Source organism: Balaenoptera borealis (assembly GCF_965194805.1).
Source record: "Balaenoptera borealis genome assembly, chromosome: 15".
Classification (NCBI taxonomy): Eukaryota; Metazoa; Chordata; class Mammalia; order Artiodactyla; family Balaenopteridae; genus Balaenoptera; species Balaenoptera borealis.
Genome location: NC_138871.1, coordinates 10,179,358 through 10,193,741, shown reverse-complemented (window position 1 = coordinate 10,193,741; position 14,384 = coordinate 10,179,358). Strand labels below are relative to the sequence as shown.

At 39.1% G+C, this 14,384-nt stretch overlaps 1 protein-coding gene across 8 annotated transcripts in view; it reads left to right on the top strand.

Annotated features, from left to right (window-relative positions):
* NPHP1 (nephrocystin 1) overlaps nt 1-14,384 on the top strand; it is a 103,405-nt gene that overhangs the window by 11,510 nt on the left and 77,511 nt on the right. For 5 of the 8 annotated variants that reach the window (XR_014234616.1, XM_082356205.1, XM_082356209.1 and 2 more), the window contains exons 3-6: nt 2,747-2,807; nt 3,898-4,022; nt 11,161-11,332; nt 11,646-11,747. Coding sequence is in view for 7 of the 8 variants with exons in the window: in XM_082356205.1 (XP_082212331.1) it covers nt 2,747-2,807; nt 3,898-4,022; nt 11,161-11,332; nt 11,646-11,747 (460 nt within the window). In the remaining variant the exon portion in view is untranslated. The remainder of the gene's footprint in view (nt 1-2,746; nt 2,808-3,897; nt 4,023-11,160; nt 11,333-11,645; nt 11,748-14,384) is intronic. The other 3 variants (XM_082356206.1, XM_082356211.1, XM_082356210.1) reach the window with 1 other exon arrangement.

The following is a 14,384-nucleotide window of genomic DNA, read 5'->3' as shown; positions in this document are numbered from 1 at the left end:
GCTTGCCACAACTAGAGAAAGCCCTCGCACAGAAACGAAGACCCAACACAGCCATAAATAAAATAAATAAATAAGTTAATTAATAAAAAAAAAAAAAAGATCCCCTCACAATCATTTTAAAATACACATTGATACTTGCATGTCTGAAAACAACATTCAGCCCTTATGTTTGATTAATAATTGGGTAGATATGGAGTAAAAAATTTTTCTACTTAAACCTTTGAAGACATTGTCTGGTTCCTTTACACCCAGTGATGCTGACAAGTTTCATGGTCATTCCTTTGTAATTGATCTCTGTTTGAGGCTTTTCTCCTCAGCCTTGGTGTTTTGAAATTTCATCACCGTGTATTTAGGTGTTGTTTTAATTCTTCTCAACACTCAAGGGGTCTTTTCAGTTTGAAAACTCTTGTCTCTCGGTCTCTCCCCACTAGTTTTTGTTTCTTTGTTTTTTTGTTTATGCCTGAGAGGTTCTCTTGACACTTTTTTTTTGGCTTGCGGGATCTTAATTCCCTGACCAGGGATCGAACCTGTGCCCCCTGCAGTAGAAGCGTGGCGTTCTAACCACTGGACCACCAGGGAAGTCCCTAAATTCAGTCTTATCTTAGCCAATCCTGACCTTGCACAAGCCTTTCTCAGTGTTCCTTTTCCTCAAACCTTCTGAAACCGTGCAACTCAGATTGGGATTTGAACCCATGGGCCGGGTCTCAGACCCAGCCAAAACCCAGATTGGGACTTGAACCCACGGTCTTTTAACAGATCACACACCTGGTCTCAGGACTTAATGAAGCTCAGGTTCTTGATGTCTCATCGCAGAAAGAATTCGGTGAGAGACAAAGTGATGGGTAAGGAGTGGATTTAGTTAGAGAGAAACACGCTCCACAGAGTGTGGGCCATCTCAGAAGGCGAGAGCAGCCAACTTTTTCTTTTAAGTTTTCCGTGGATGTTTTATTTCAGCAGCTGTATTGTTAATTTACAAGTGTTCTTCCTTGTTCTTTAATTTTTCTTTTTTCTAGCATTGTGTTCCTGTTTTTAGGTTATCTCATTAATACTTCCATGATTGGGAGTTGTTGTTTTTTTTTTTTAAGTTCTTTTCTGTTCTCTGAGTTGTCTTTGGTTCCTCGGGGCTCAGATTTTTTTAATTTGTTTACTTTTGGTTAGTCTTAAATTTTATCTTCCATGTTGCTAGTTTTCTTCATTATGCCCAATGGTCCTTGGATTATCTTTCAAGAATGAGGGACTAAGTTGATTATTTTTTTTAAGAATGAGGGACTAAGTTGATTATTCTAGAGAGTTGCCATGGGTTCTTCTACTGTTGTGTGTATAGGTCTCAAGGACCAGCCCTTCCTGTCATTTTGCTCTGTCATCTTCAGCTTGTCGGTGACAGCCCTGCATACCATTACAAAGTCCCCAGTCATCATTACCTAAAAGCAGAAAGGATGATGGTTCTTTACCTGCTCCATCAGGGAGAATAAAATGGGAGGAGCTGCCCAACACATTTCTTTTGTGTATCATTGGCCAGCGCTGGGCCATACACGCACCCTACCTGCAGTGGAGGCTGAACACTTGCGTGTCAGTGGGAGGCCAAGCACGCCAGCGTGGAGGAGGGTGGCAGAAGGGCTGTGGGGCAGACAACTAGCAGGGTCAGCTGCAGGTTGATGTTTCTACTTCTCTTTTCTGCCTCTTTCACAAAGGATTTTTGTCCCCCTTTTCCCTGCTTATTTCATTTTATGAGTCTCTGGAAGAAAAAAAAATAGCTCAGCATAAAAAATAATGACTTTTTCAGGTTATTGGTGGAGAAAACATTTGATTTTTGAAAACTCATAACTAGCTGTAGCCCATTTTCAGGCATTTTTTTCTCTCTCTTTTTTTTAAATTGAAGTATAGTTGAGTTACAGTGTTGTGTTAATTTCTGCTGTACAGCAAAGTGAGTCAGTTATACCTATATATACATTCTTCTTTATATCCTTTTCCTTTATGGTTTATCTCCGGATACTGAATATAGTTCCCTGTGCTATGCTGTAGGACCTTGTTGTTTATCCATTCTATATGTAATAGTTTGCCTGCACTAACCCCAAACTTGGTCGTTTTTATGCTTCTAATTTGGGTGTCTTAAGACTTAAGCCAAATTATATGAGCTGTCCATGAACTATCTAAAACACGGTACCCATATGGGTGGGCCATGTTCACAAGGGGAGTGTGCTGTTGGGGGAGGGGCCAGCTGTAGAATCCTAAACTCTGCCTTCACATGGTTACTCTCCCTCTGACTAGCTCTGGTCACTTTTCAGAACCTCACTTTCTTCAACTGGAGTGAGGGTTGTTATGAGACTCCAATGAGGTGATGCTTGTAAACTGCTTAGCAGTATTTGTGGCGCAAAAAATAAATTTTAGCTGTTATTATCATTATTAGTTTTGTCGTCTTGGTTGCATCCTAGGTTTGTGGAATTTTAGAGCTGGAGAAGCATTTTTAAAGTCCAGTGCTTTCCTTATTTTAGAGATAGGAAACTGAAGCCCAGAGTCGCTGAAGTTTTCTGAGTTCCGGTTATCATACCTCGTACCTGAGATCTTGACTCTGTGGATCACCCAAGCTAATGGATGGAAAGGCATTTACATGTGAATTTTTAAACATCATTCATGCAATAGAACTTGCCTTACCTGCTTAAAGACTTATGTATGATTTTATAAAATAGCTTTTCGTTCTGACAATTAAAAAAATCAATATTTTGTTTCTTTCTTTTTTAAAATTTAGATGTATCCAATTAAAACAGGCAATAGATGAAAATAAAAATGCTCTTCAAAAATTAAGCAAAGTAAGTATTATGGTTAATCATGTTAAAAAAATTCCATTTTTACCCAAATATTTTGTTAAGTGGAAGCTCGTTAGAGGGGGTAAGTTCCTGGGTTCACATAAGTTATGAAGTGTAACTGTGGTCAGTGCTGACCTGCCCGATGGGCTTACTGAATGTGCTTGGGAGCAGAAAAGCCAGGGCTCCAAATCCTGGTAGAAGTTCAGCTTTAATGAACTCACCCAGCATTGAGGACTCGGAAAAACCCGGAAGGAGCTATTTTTATTTTTGCATTGCGTAAGTTTTATGTTTTACAGTTTAGAATTGTTTTCATTTTAATTACCTTGTGGGGAGAGTACATAATCTGGCCCTGAGGGTAAGTGGTAGAGAAACTTCTTATATCACATGGCAGCCCTGATATTGGTGACTCTGCAGAAACAGGGCAAACTAGAATTTACTCTGGGCAGTTCCCATCAGGATTTCCTCTTTTAATATGAGCCTGAGCTTCAGCTAGGTGTCTGGGCTAGAGACTCACAGAGCATTTAGGGTGGAAGGCATTTGAAAGTCATCTGCCTGCCTGCATGTGAATCTTCTCTACTGCGTCTGAGACAAGTGGTCACTGAGTGTCTCTTCTGCATTTCTCCAGTGACACAAAACTGTAATTCCGGAGGCAGACTGACCCTAAATTTGAAAACCTAACCATTCCTGTTTCACAAATGAGGAAACTGAGGCTTCCAAAGGTGAAGCAGCTTTCCCAGTGTCTCACTGCCAGTAAGTGGCAGAACTTGGACTTGGCACTTGTGTTTTTGACTCCAAAGCCAGTCCTCTGTCTGGAACCTGTCCCTTACTGACTATAGAGGGACTGCAATACCAAGCAAGAAAACAAAACAAAAAAACAGGAGGTATACTTTTATTTTGTCATTTGGTTTGCATTCCAACATAATAATCTACATTTCTTTTAAACTTACTTCTCTAAGGTAGGCATAGTCTCATATCAATATTTGCTTTGTCTTATAGCACTTACTGGAGTTTTTTACTTTTAAAATAAATGTAATCGGAAACTGAAATTTTTATTTTTATTTTTTTAGTGAAATAGACTTGTATTCTCTCATAGGCTGATGAACCTGCCCCTGTTGGGAGTTACGATCAGAAGAAAGAGGAGGAACACAATCTTTTGGATAAGCTCACCCACCAACTGCAGGAACTTGCTGTGTCCATAAGTAGAGAAAATGTCACTGAGTATGCTCCCTTCCTTCCTTTCTTTCTTTCAGATATTATGTCACCAACAGTTTTAATGTTTGACTCAGAATAAAGTCATATATAGATAAAAACAAATGGCAGTAACAGTACAATCAGTCAACATTTATTTACTGTGTATAGTAGAAAGTGTGAGATCCCATGAGAGATGTAAAGAAGTAGAAGCCATCATCTCTGCTCTCAGGTAATTTATAAGCTAGTTGGGGAAACAAAACAGAGATTGGAAAAGCTAAATAAACAGATGTTAGAAAATAAGGATCGGGCTTCCCTGGTGGTGCAGTGGTTAAGAATCCGCCTGCCAGTGCAGGGGACACGGGTTCGAGCCCTGATCCGGGAAGATCCCACATGCCGCGGAGCAACTGAGCCCGTGCGCCACAACTACTGAGCCTGTGCTGTAGAGCCCGCGAGCCACAACTACTGAGCCCGCGTGCCACAACTACTGAAGCCCGCATGCCTAGAGCCCATGCTCCGCAACAAGAGAAACCACCACAATGAGAAGCCCACACACTGCAACCAAGAGTAGCCCCCGCTCGCCACAACTAGAAAAAGCCCACGCACAGCCACGAAGACACAGTGCAGCCAAAAATAAACAAACTAAATAAATAAATTTAAAAAGAAAATAAGGATCATGGGCTTCCCTGGTGACACAGTGGTTAAGAATATGCCTGCCAACGCAGGGGACAAGGGTTTGAGCCCTGGTCTGGGAAGATCGCACATGCTGCGGAGCAACTGAGCCCGTGTGCCACAACTACTGAGCCTGTGCTCTAGAGCCCGCAAGCCACAGCTACTGAGTCTGCACGCCTAGAGCCCGTGCTCCGCAACAAGAGAAGCCACTGCAATGAGAAGCCCGTGCACCGAAACGAAGAGTAGCCCCCGCGTGCCACAACTACTGAGCCTGTGCTCTAGAGCCCGCAAGCCACAGCTACTGAGTCTGCACGCCTAGAGCCCGTGCTCCGCAACAAGAGAAGCCACTGCAATGAGAAGCCCGTGCACCGAAACGAAGAGTAGCCCCCGCTTGCCACAACTAGAGAAAGCCCACGTGCAGCAACAAAGACCCAACGTAGCCAAAAATAAATAAATAAATAAATTTATTAAAAAATTTAAAAAAGAAAATAAGGATCATGCCTTTAATGTCAGTGTTGATGTGTAAAAAGAAAATTATTTGGATTGTCTATTTGCATATTTATTTACTCCTTTTATGAATATTCTTTAAAAATTGGAGGCAGAAACATGCATTCTTTTCCTGCTGGAGTGGATGTTAATAATAGCCTTTGTAAAATGGAAAGAAAACTTGATAGTATAAACAAACCCAGTTCATAGGAAGAAAAAAGGAAAAAAATCAACTATTTAGACTCTTCAAATGCTGTTCCCATACTTTTACACTGTATCCTGGGGAAAAAATGCTAAAGAATATAGATGCAAGGATTCTAGAATTTCCATTGATTTCCAGTACTGAGAATGACAAAAGTGGCTGGTATTGGACTTACCCTTCCTACCATAAACACCATAAAATCTGGACAAAATATACAAAATGGCTGTTTGAACTCATTGAACATCAGCCAAGCAGGGCTGATATCGTTAATACAGGGAGGCACGAGCTGAGTCCTGCGTTTACCCAGACCCTCTTCCTGAGAGTTAGTTTATGGGCGGTGGTGCCGGAATCCCAGACAGGGAGCAGCAGCCTCGCCGGGCTGAGGAGGCAGAGGTCACGTTCTGGACTTTTGCTAAGGCTGCTGGCGCTTGTGCAGAGAGTGGAGAGAGAGAAGAGAGTTGCAGAGAGACAGCTCCAGAAATCCGAATGGACTCCTGGGCTACACAGAGCATGATGCCAGAAGGCCCGGCAGAAAGTGCCTGCTGGGAGACTGAGAACTTCAAAGATTCTGGAGGCCACAGAATCCTGGAAAAATATTCGAGTTTGTACCTAGCTGGAGTAAAGAGACCTTGGTGAATGCTTCAGGCATTTAGTTGGAGATCACATAAGGCCCATGCCCTAGGAGTAAGGAAAACACCCTAATATTAAGAACTGTGATCTTGGAATACAGACAAAACTGAAGTAAATCTTTTCCAACAAAGCCTAAAATCAGACCTTAACGGGAACAAGATCATTTAACTGTATAACAGAACAAAATTCAACACTCTTTAAAGGATGACCACATAATCCAAAGTCTCTAAAGGTATTATCCACAATGTCTAGTAATTTTAAAAAAATGACTAGAAATGCAAAAAAAAAGTAAGGGAAAATAAATAATAATTAAGCAGTGAAAGTCAATAAAAGCAGAGCCAAATCTGAGCCAGATAGTAGAGTAAGCTGACAAGGATTTCTGAATAATATGATTAATATGTTGAAGAAAATAGAAGAAAAGATGGATGAAATGGAAAAAACATGGCATATTTTAAGAGAATTAAAATATAGAAAATAACCAAATGAACATTCTACAACTGCAAATTATAATATCTGATGGAATAATGGCTGAGGACTTTCTAAATCTGGTTCAATATATAGCTTCAAAAAGGTGAAAATGTCTTATAATAAAGAGAAAAAATAATCATTGGAAATCTAGATGACCCAGATGTGAGAATTAGCAAACCAGAGCTATAAAACAACAATTTTCAATATTTTAGAGAGATGGGCAGATTGCTTGACTAGAGAGGAATCTTAAGCAGAGAAATGGAAACTAATACCAACCAAAATGGAAATTCTGAAACTAAAAAACACAATATATGAAAAGAAAAAAAAAATTGGATGGTTTAACACAAGACTGTATACAATAGAGGAAGAGATCAGTGAACCCAAAGACTGAGCAATGAAAAACTTTCAAACTCATGCACAAAAAGAAAAAAAGAATGAAAAGAACAGAACAAAATGTAAGAAAGATTTGGGACATGGTCATAGGTTATAGCATATGTGTAATTGAAGTCCCAGAAGGAGAGGAGAGAGAGTGGAGCACAAGAAATATTTCAATACGTTTTTAAATTGAGATCTAAAAAAGTTATCAATTCACTGGTCCTAGAACCTCAGGCAACCCCAAACAATAAATATAAGGAAACCTACACATAGGTGCATCAGAGTTAAACTGCTGAAAACTAAAAATAAAGGAAATAAAGAAACATATGTACAGGCAAACAACAATTCAAGTTAAAGTTGACATCTTGTTAGAAAAAATACAGGTCAGAAGATAATGCAGTGACATCATAAAAGAGTTGAAAGAAAAAAAAAATCTATCAACCCAGAATTCTGTGTACAGCAAAAGCATCTTTCAGAAACTAAAGTAGAATAAAGACATTTTCCGACAAACAAAAGCTGAGAAAATTTGTCAAACAAATGCTGAGAAATTTGCTAAAGGAAGTCCTTTAGGCAAGAAGGAAATGATCCCACAGGAAACCTGGATTTGCAAGAAGGAATGAAGAGCACCAGTATGTGGGTAAATAGAAAAGCCTATTTCTTCTTTTCTAAATGTTTAGAGAACACTTGATTGTGTAAAGCAAAATATATATTTAAGAATTTATAATATAAAGTCAATTCTCATTATTTGCAGTGGTTATGTTCCATAAAGTTGCTGCAAATACTGAATAGGTGAATAATAAACCATGGCTTCTAGGGAAAATACACAGCTAGGTTCCTGTGAGGCTCTGGTCACAACTGTTTTTGAAACCTGAGTAATACATGTCCTTGTTTCATGTGTGTTTCTGTTTAAAGATACCTTATTTAATGTATGTTACTGATTCATTAACATTGAACTCACAGCCAACAGCCCTATAATTCATGCCTGAAGAAATCTGACACACTTATTTTCTCCATTAGGGCACATCACAGCCTTCTTGTGCTTGGGAACACTACACAGCATTTCAGCAGTATGGGGGCCATTTAAAACAGCATAGGTAGGTTGCAAGTAAAAGATTGGAAAAAGGTATTCCATGTTAACCCTGACCAGAACAAAGGTGATGCAGCTATAGTAGTGTCAGGCGGAGAAGACTTTAAGGTCAAAAGTAATTTAATAGATAAATACATCTTATGATAATAAAAGGATCAATTCAATAGAAAAAAATTATCCCTAATGTGTAGACACCTAATAACATAGCTTTACAACGTATAAAGTAAAAATTGTTAGCACTGAAGGAGAGCTATATAATCCACAAACCTTAACCACCTTTACCCAATTAAAAATATATCTGTAGAATGCTGTGTCCAACTAGATAATACACCTCTCTTCCAAGTGCACGTATAATGTTAACCAAAATGAATCATAATGGACCATAAAGCAATTGTCAACAAATGTCAAAGGATTGAAATCATGCAGTGTATAGTCTGATGACTTGGAATTACATTAAAACTCAGTGACAATCTAAAACTAATACAATGGTATATGTCAATTATATATCAATTTTTTAAAAAACTCAAATGACAGAAGAGTAACTAAAAATCTCCAAATGTTTGCAAATTAAGTCACATACTTCTGTGTAACCTAAGGGTCAAAGAGAATATTACAATGGAAATCTTAAAATATTTTGAATGATAATAAAATACAACTGTGGGCTGCAGCTAAAGCAGTGTTTAGAGGGAAATTTATGACTTTAAATGCATAGTTTAGAAAAGTTGAAAATTAATTACTGAAGTTTCCAACCTAAGAAGCCAGAAGAAGAATAACAAATTAAACCCAAGAAAAATAGAAGTAAGGAAATAATAAAGAGCAGAAGACAGTGAATAATAAACAGACATACAGTAGATAAAATCAATAAACCAAAAGTTGGTTCTTTGGAAAAGTTAATTAAATGGGTAAATTCCAAGCAAGACTGATTAAGAAAAGAGAAAGAGAAGGAAAACAACAACAATAAAACAGGGAAGAAAACTAATCACTACAGAGTCTACAGAAATTAAAAAGATACTATGAAGATACTATGAACATCTTTATGCCAATAAATTTGAAAATTTAGATAAAATAAGTTCCTTGGAAAATAAAATGTACTCAATTTACACAAGATGAATAGAAAATCTTAATAAAAATGTCTACTAAAGAAGTTGAATATATAATTAAAACCTTTCCACAGAATAAACCCTCAGGTTGCTTCACTGATAAATTTCTGCATTTAAGTAAGAAATAATACCAGTATTATAAAATCTTTCTAGCGAATAGAAAAACATTTCCCAAATCATTTTTTGAGTGCTAGATAACTTCAATATCAAAATCTGATAAGAGTATTATAAGAAAAATACAAGGCCTTCATGAATGAATGTACAAACTCAATATAAAATGTTAGCAAATAGAATCCAGGGCATATAAAAATGACAGTACATCATGACTAAGTGGGTTTTATTCTAGAATGCAAGGTTAATTTAACATTGAAAAATCAGTAATTGAAATTTGCTGTATTAGCATAATAAAGAAGAGCCATTTGGGTCTATTTGGCTAGTTTATGATTAGCAATGTCCATTTGCATCAAAGTATTGTTATCCCATTTTATTTTTTTATTTTTTAAAATTTATTTCATTTATTTATTTGGCTGCGTTGGGTCTTCGTTGCTGCGTGCGGGCTTTCTCTAGTTGTGGTGAGCGGCCTTCTCATTGCGGTGGCTTCTCTTGTTGCAGAGCACAGGCTCTAGGTGCACGGGCTTCAGTAGTTGTGGCTCACAGGCTCTAGAGCACAGGCTCAGTAGTTGTGGCGCACAGGCTTAGTTGCTCCATGGCATGTGGGATCTTCCCGGACCAGGGCTCGAACCCGTGTCCCCTGCATTGGCAGGAAGATTCTTAATCACTGCGCCACCAGGGAAGCCCCTGTTATCCCATTTTAAAGATAAGCTTCTCTAATGTAAACGTTAGGAGAGCAAAGACCTCTGTTTTGTTCATTGTTACACCCCTAGCACATAGTGTCTGTCACACAGTAGGTGCCCAGTAAATGCTGAAAGTTGAATGAATAAATAAAGCTCAGGGAGACTTAACAACTTATCCAAGCTAGTATTTTAGCTCCCCTCTCTTCCCTCCTCAGTATCTTTCCCAAACACCTTTCTCTTCATACCTAATTCTTAGTTTAAACTGTTTCATGTCTCACTTTTAACAGCCATCTTTGCCTTTAGCCCTTCTTCCAATCTCTTCCCCACGTGGCAGCCTAATCATCTTCCTGAGGTGCAGATCAGATCATGCCTTTCCCTTCCTTCATTTTTAGGGAGTACCTTTAGAGATAAAGCTCACATGGGCTGCGTTCTGCTCACCTCTTTTCAATCTCATCTCTTGCTTATTTCTCCCAAGCCTCGTCCTACCACTCGTGAGCTACTTGAGGTTCCCTGATCTTGAGCCTCCTTTCTCCACTCCCTTCCTTACCTTTCTACTCCCCTTTTACCTGATTAATTCCAACTCATCCCTCAAGACCTAATTCTAAGCCTTTCCTCATCTCCACCCATGCAGTCGAGGTTAGGTGTCCCTCTTGTGTGCTTCCTTAGTATCCTGTGTTTACCTCTACTGCAGTATCTGTTGAACTATATAGTACTTATCCCTCTGATAGATTGTTTCATTGTCCTCCTTGAGGACAGGGAATTGTGTCTCATTTATCTCTGTACCTACTGTGTCTGACATGGAACCTGACATATATCATCATCATCATCATCATCACCAACTTTTATTGAAAGCCTGCAGACACTGTTGTAAACACTTTGCAAGTTTGTAACTCCTCTCATCTTCATGATGACCTTATGAGGCAGGTTCTATTATTATCTCCACTTTACCAGTGAGAAATGGAGAGATTAAAAGAAACCTATCCAAGGTCACTCAATGAGAAGGAGATAGAACCAGAACTTAAAACTCAGAGCCCGTGCTCTAATCACTGTGCAATAATGCTCAAGCAGCATCTGCTGAATGGATGAATCCAAGATTTCAGTGCAAGTCTCTTGGCCTCAAGTCCAGCACATGCTTCACCAGGTCACATACGTTCCTCAGATATATTAACTCCTCATCACTCTCAGTTCCTCGGTCACATATTCTTTGCTAGATGGTAGAAGCTGTTAGTTGCACTTTCACTTTATTCCCTTTATTTGCCACTTCCAAATATAGGCCAGTTCTATATGTAGACGTTATACTCGTACTCAATCTGGATCTGTTCTTATACGTTATTTCAGGCGACCCTTGTCAAAGAATTATTTTTTGCAGAACTGGGGCGCTTACTGAAGGAGAGGACGATGACAATTCTGCTGAAGAAGATGAAGAAGAAGAAGAAGAAGAAGAAGAAGATGAAGAGGCCACAAGTGGAGAATACATTGCTGTTGGAGATTTTACGGCTCAGCAAGTCGGAGACCTTACATTTAAGGTAGTAGAAACAGACTGAAAGCTAACCGAAGGATAAATTTTCATACCTAACATAGTAAGAAAACTCTACCTGTTCTCCTGGATTAGATATTCCTGATATTAACTTTTTAAAGACTCAGTCTGTTTAAATAAAATAAGTGATAATTAAGATTTACAAGCGGTAGTCAGGCGAAATTCTGTTATCAAAGTTACCTGGTAGTAAAATGGTAAAAAGAGTAGATGCTCTTCTGTTTTTGAAAATAGTTTTCATGTTGATAATTCTGAATTTAGGGGTAAATTTTAATTAAAAAATTTTTACTTTTATTTTCTTTAAGAAAGGGGAAATTCTCCTTATCATTGAAAAAAACCCTGATGGTTGGTGGATGGCTAAGAACGCCAAAGGAAACAAAGGTCTTATTCCCAGAACCTACTTGGAGGTTAGTCTTTTTTGTTTATTCTTTCCTTTTTCTTCTTCAGGACATTTTTTCATTTATAATAAAACACTAAGATGCAGTCTTTGATCAATTGACTAGTGAATTACTTAAGATATAGAATTTGCCTCAATTTTAGAGGGACAGAGCATGGGAAAAATACTGTGTATAATAGTTCTGGGGACCTGTGAAGTGCTCTTATGTAGCTGAGCCCTAGAATATTATCCCACAATGAAGATTAATTCTGTGGATTAATGTTGATCATAAAAATTAATAGGCATTTATTATTTGTTGTGAAACAAAACCACAGTTAACTTTGTGTTAACTTCCACAAATATATGATCCTTTACTAAGATGTGGACATACAATATATGCATGTTTATGGCCTGTTTCTTTCACATTTCATAATATAGCATGGTCATTTTCTGTGCCAACATATATAGATCAGTGCTGTCCAATAGAAATATAATGTAAACCGCAAATGTGATTTAAAATTTTCTAGTAACTACACTGAACTGTCTTGTTTTTTCTTCACACCACACCAACTGTGTGTTTTTTTTCTGACACCAAACACATGTTGTTTTTCCACACTGATTCTTTGAAACCAACCAGATATCCATCAATTCAGTTCAATTCTGACACTAGCTCCTGGAGTTAGCACAGACCTCCACAAGGTAAAGGCTCAGTCCCGCAAGACTGCGCCACTTCAGATGCCAGTCACAAGTCCCAGGGGCTAGCTGTACTTCTGAGTGACCGGCTCTGAATTTGGAAGTTCCCACACCTTTCCTCAGGTTCAGTAATTTGCTAGAGGGACCCACAGATCTCAGGAAACACCTCACTTTTGCTTCCCAGTTCATTATAAAGGATATAGTTCCGGAATAGCCAAATGGAAGAGGTGCACAGGGCAAGGTACTGGGAGAGGGAGGGAGTGGGACCTGGTTCTTCCACGGGCTCCTGGAGCCACCCTGCCAGCACGTCAAGTGAGGGCCAACCCAGAAGCTCCCTAAACTCTGTCCTTTAGGGGGTTTTTGGAGGTTGCATTACATAGACACGATTGATGGAATCATTGGCCGTCAGTGATTAAATTCAGTCTCTAGCTCCTTTTCCCTCCCTGAAGGTGAGGGGGTGGGGGGAACTAAAAGTTGCCACCTTCTAATCACTGGTTCCTCTGGCCACCAGCACCCACCCCTCCCCAAGCCATGACCTCATGAGCATAAACTCAAGTATGTTTGAAAGGGGCTTGTTATGAATAACAAAAGACACTCCTGACACTCAGGAAATTCTAAGAGTTTTAGGAACTCTGTGCCAAGAACTGGGTGTAAAGACCAAATGTGTATTTTTATTATACCACACACATTTTTAAAAAGTAAAGGGAAACAGGTGACATTATTAATTTTTTTTTAATTAATTTGTTTATTTTTGGCTGCGTTGGGTCTTCATTGCTGCGCATGGGCTTTCTCTAGTTGCGTTGAGCGGGGGCTACTCTTCATTGCGGTGCGCAGGCTTCTCATTGCGGTGGCTTCTCTTGTTGCGGAACATGGGCTCTAGGTGTGCAGGCTTCAGTAGTTGTGGCACACGGGCTCAGTAGTTGTGGCTTGCGGGCTCTAGAGCGCAGCCTCAGTAGTTGTGGCGCACGGGCTTAGTTGCTCCGCGGCATGTGGGATCTTCCCGGACCAGGGCTCGAACCCGTGTCCCCTGCATTGGCAGGCAGATTCTTAACCGCTGCACCACCAGGGAAGCCTGGTGACATTATTTTTAATAATTTATTTTATCCAATATATCAAATATATTATCTCATTTCAACATATAATCAATATTTTAAAATCCTTTCTTTTTTTTTAATGCTAAATCTTCAAATTCTAGTGTGTATTTTATACTTAAATAGCACATCTCAGTTTAGACTGGTCACATTTCAAGTGTCAGTAGGCACAGGTGGTGAGTGCCTGCCCTGTAGCCCAGCTCAGCTCTGGGTCATCTGTTTCAATGGTAGCATAGTATTCCAGTCTCATTTAGATGGACATTTAGGTTGTTTCCAACCTATAATAACTATAAATGACATTGCAAAGAAGGTAAGATTAGCTTCTGCTGTGAGTTACAGAAGAGCTCCAAAATAGTGGCCTAAATAAGGTAGAAGCATATTTCTCTTGTGTGTGGAGGAAGTGTGGAGATGGGCAATCAAGGAATGGTAAGGCCCTATTTAATATTTTACCCTGTGGGTAGGTGCGAGCAGCTCTTCCTAGGGTAGTTATCTCTTTAGCTTAGGTTGGCTGCTAGATCTTTCGTTATTAACAATTCCAAGCAGTGAAAGAGGAAAGGGGAAAAAGAAGTCAAAAGGCATGAGTTGCAGTCTTTTAAAGGTTTCTTGGAAGTTACACAAAAAACTTCCAGTTATATCTCCTTGGCCAGAATTTAGTTTCTTGACAACACCTAGCTGCAAGGAGGGCTTGGAAAATGTAGTCTTCTAGCTGATTCGTTGCTATAATCAGGGATTCTGTTAGAAAAGAAGACCCTGTGTTGTGATCAGTCTGCACATATACCTTGTAAACTGTCTGGTTGTTCCCCTTAAATAAATTCCTAAATGCTCATTGCTGGTGCAAAGGGTTTCCACCTTTGTATTTTGATTGAATTTGCCATTTTTCCTTT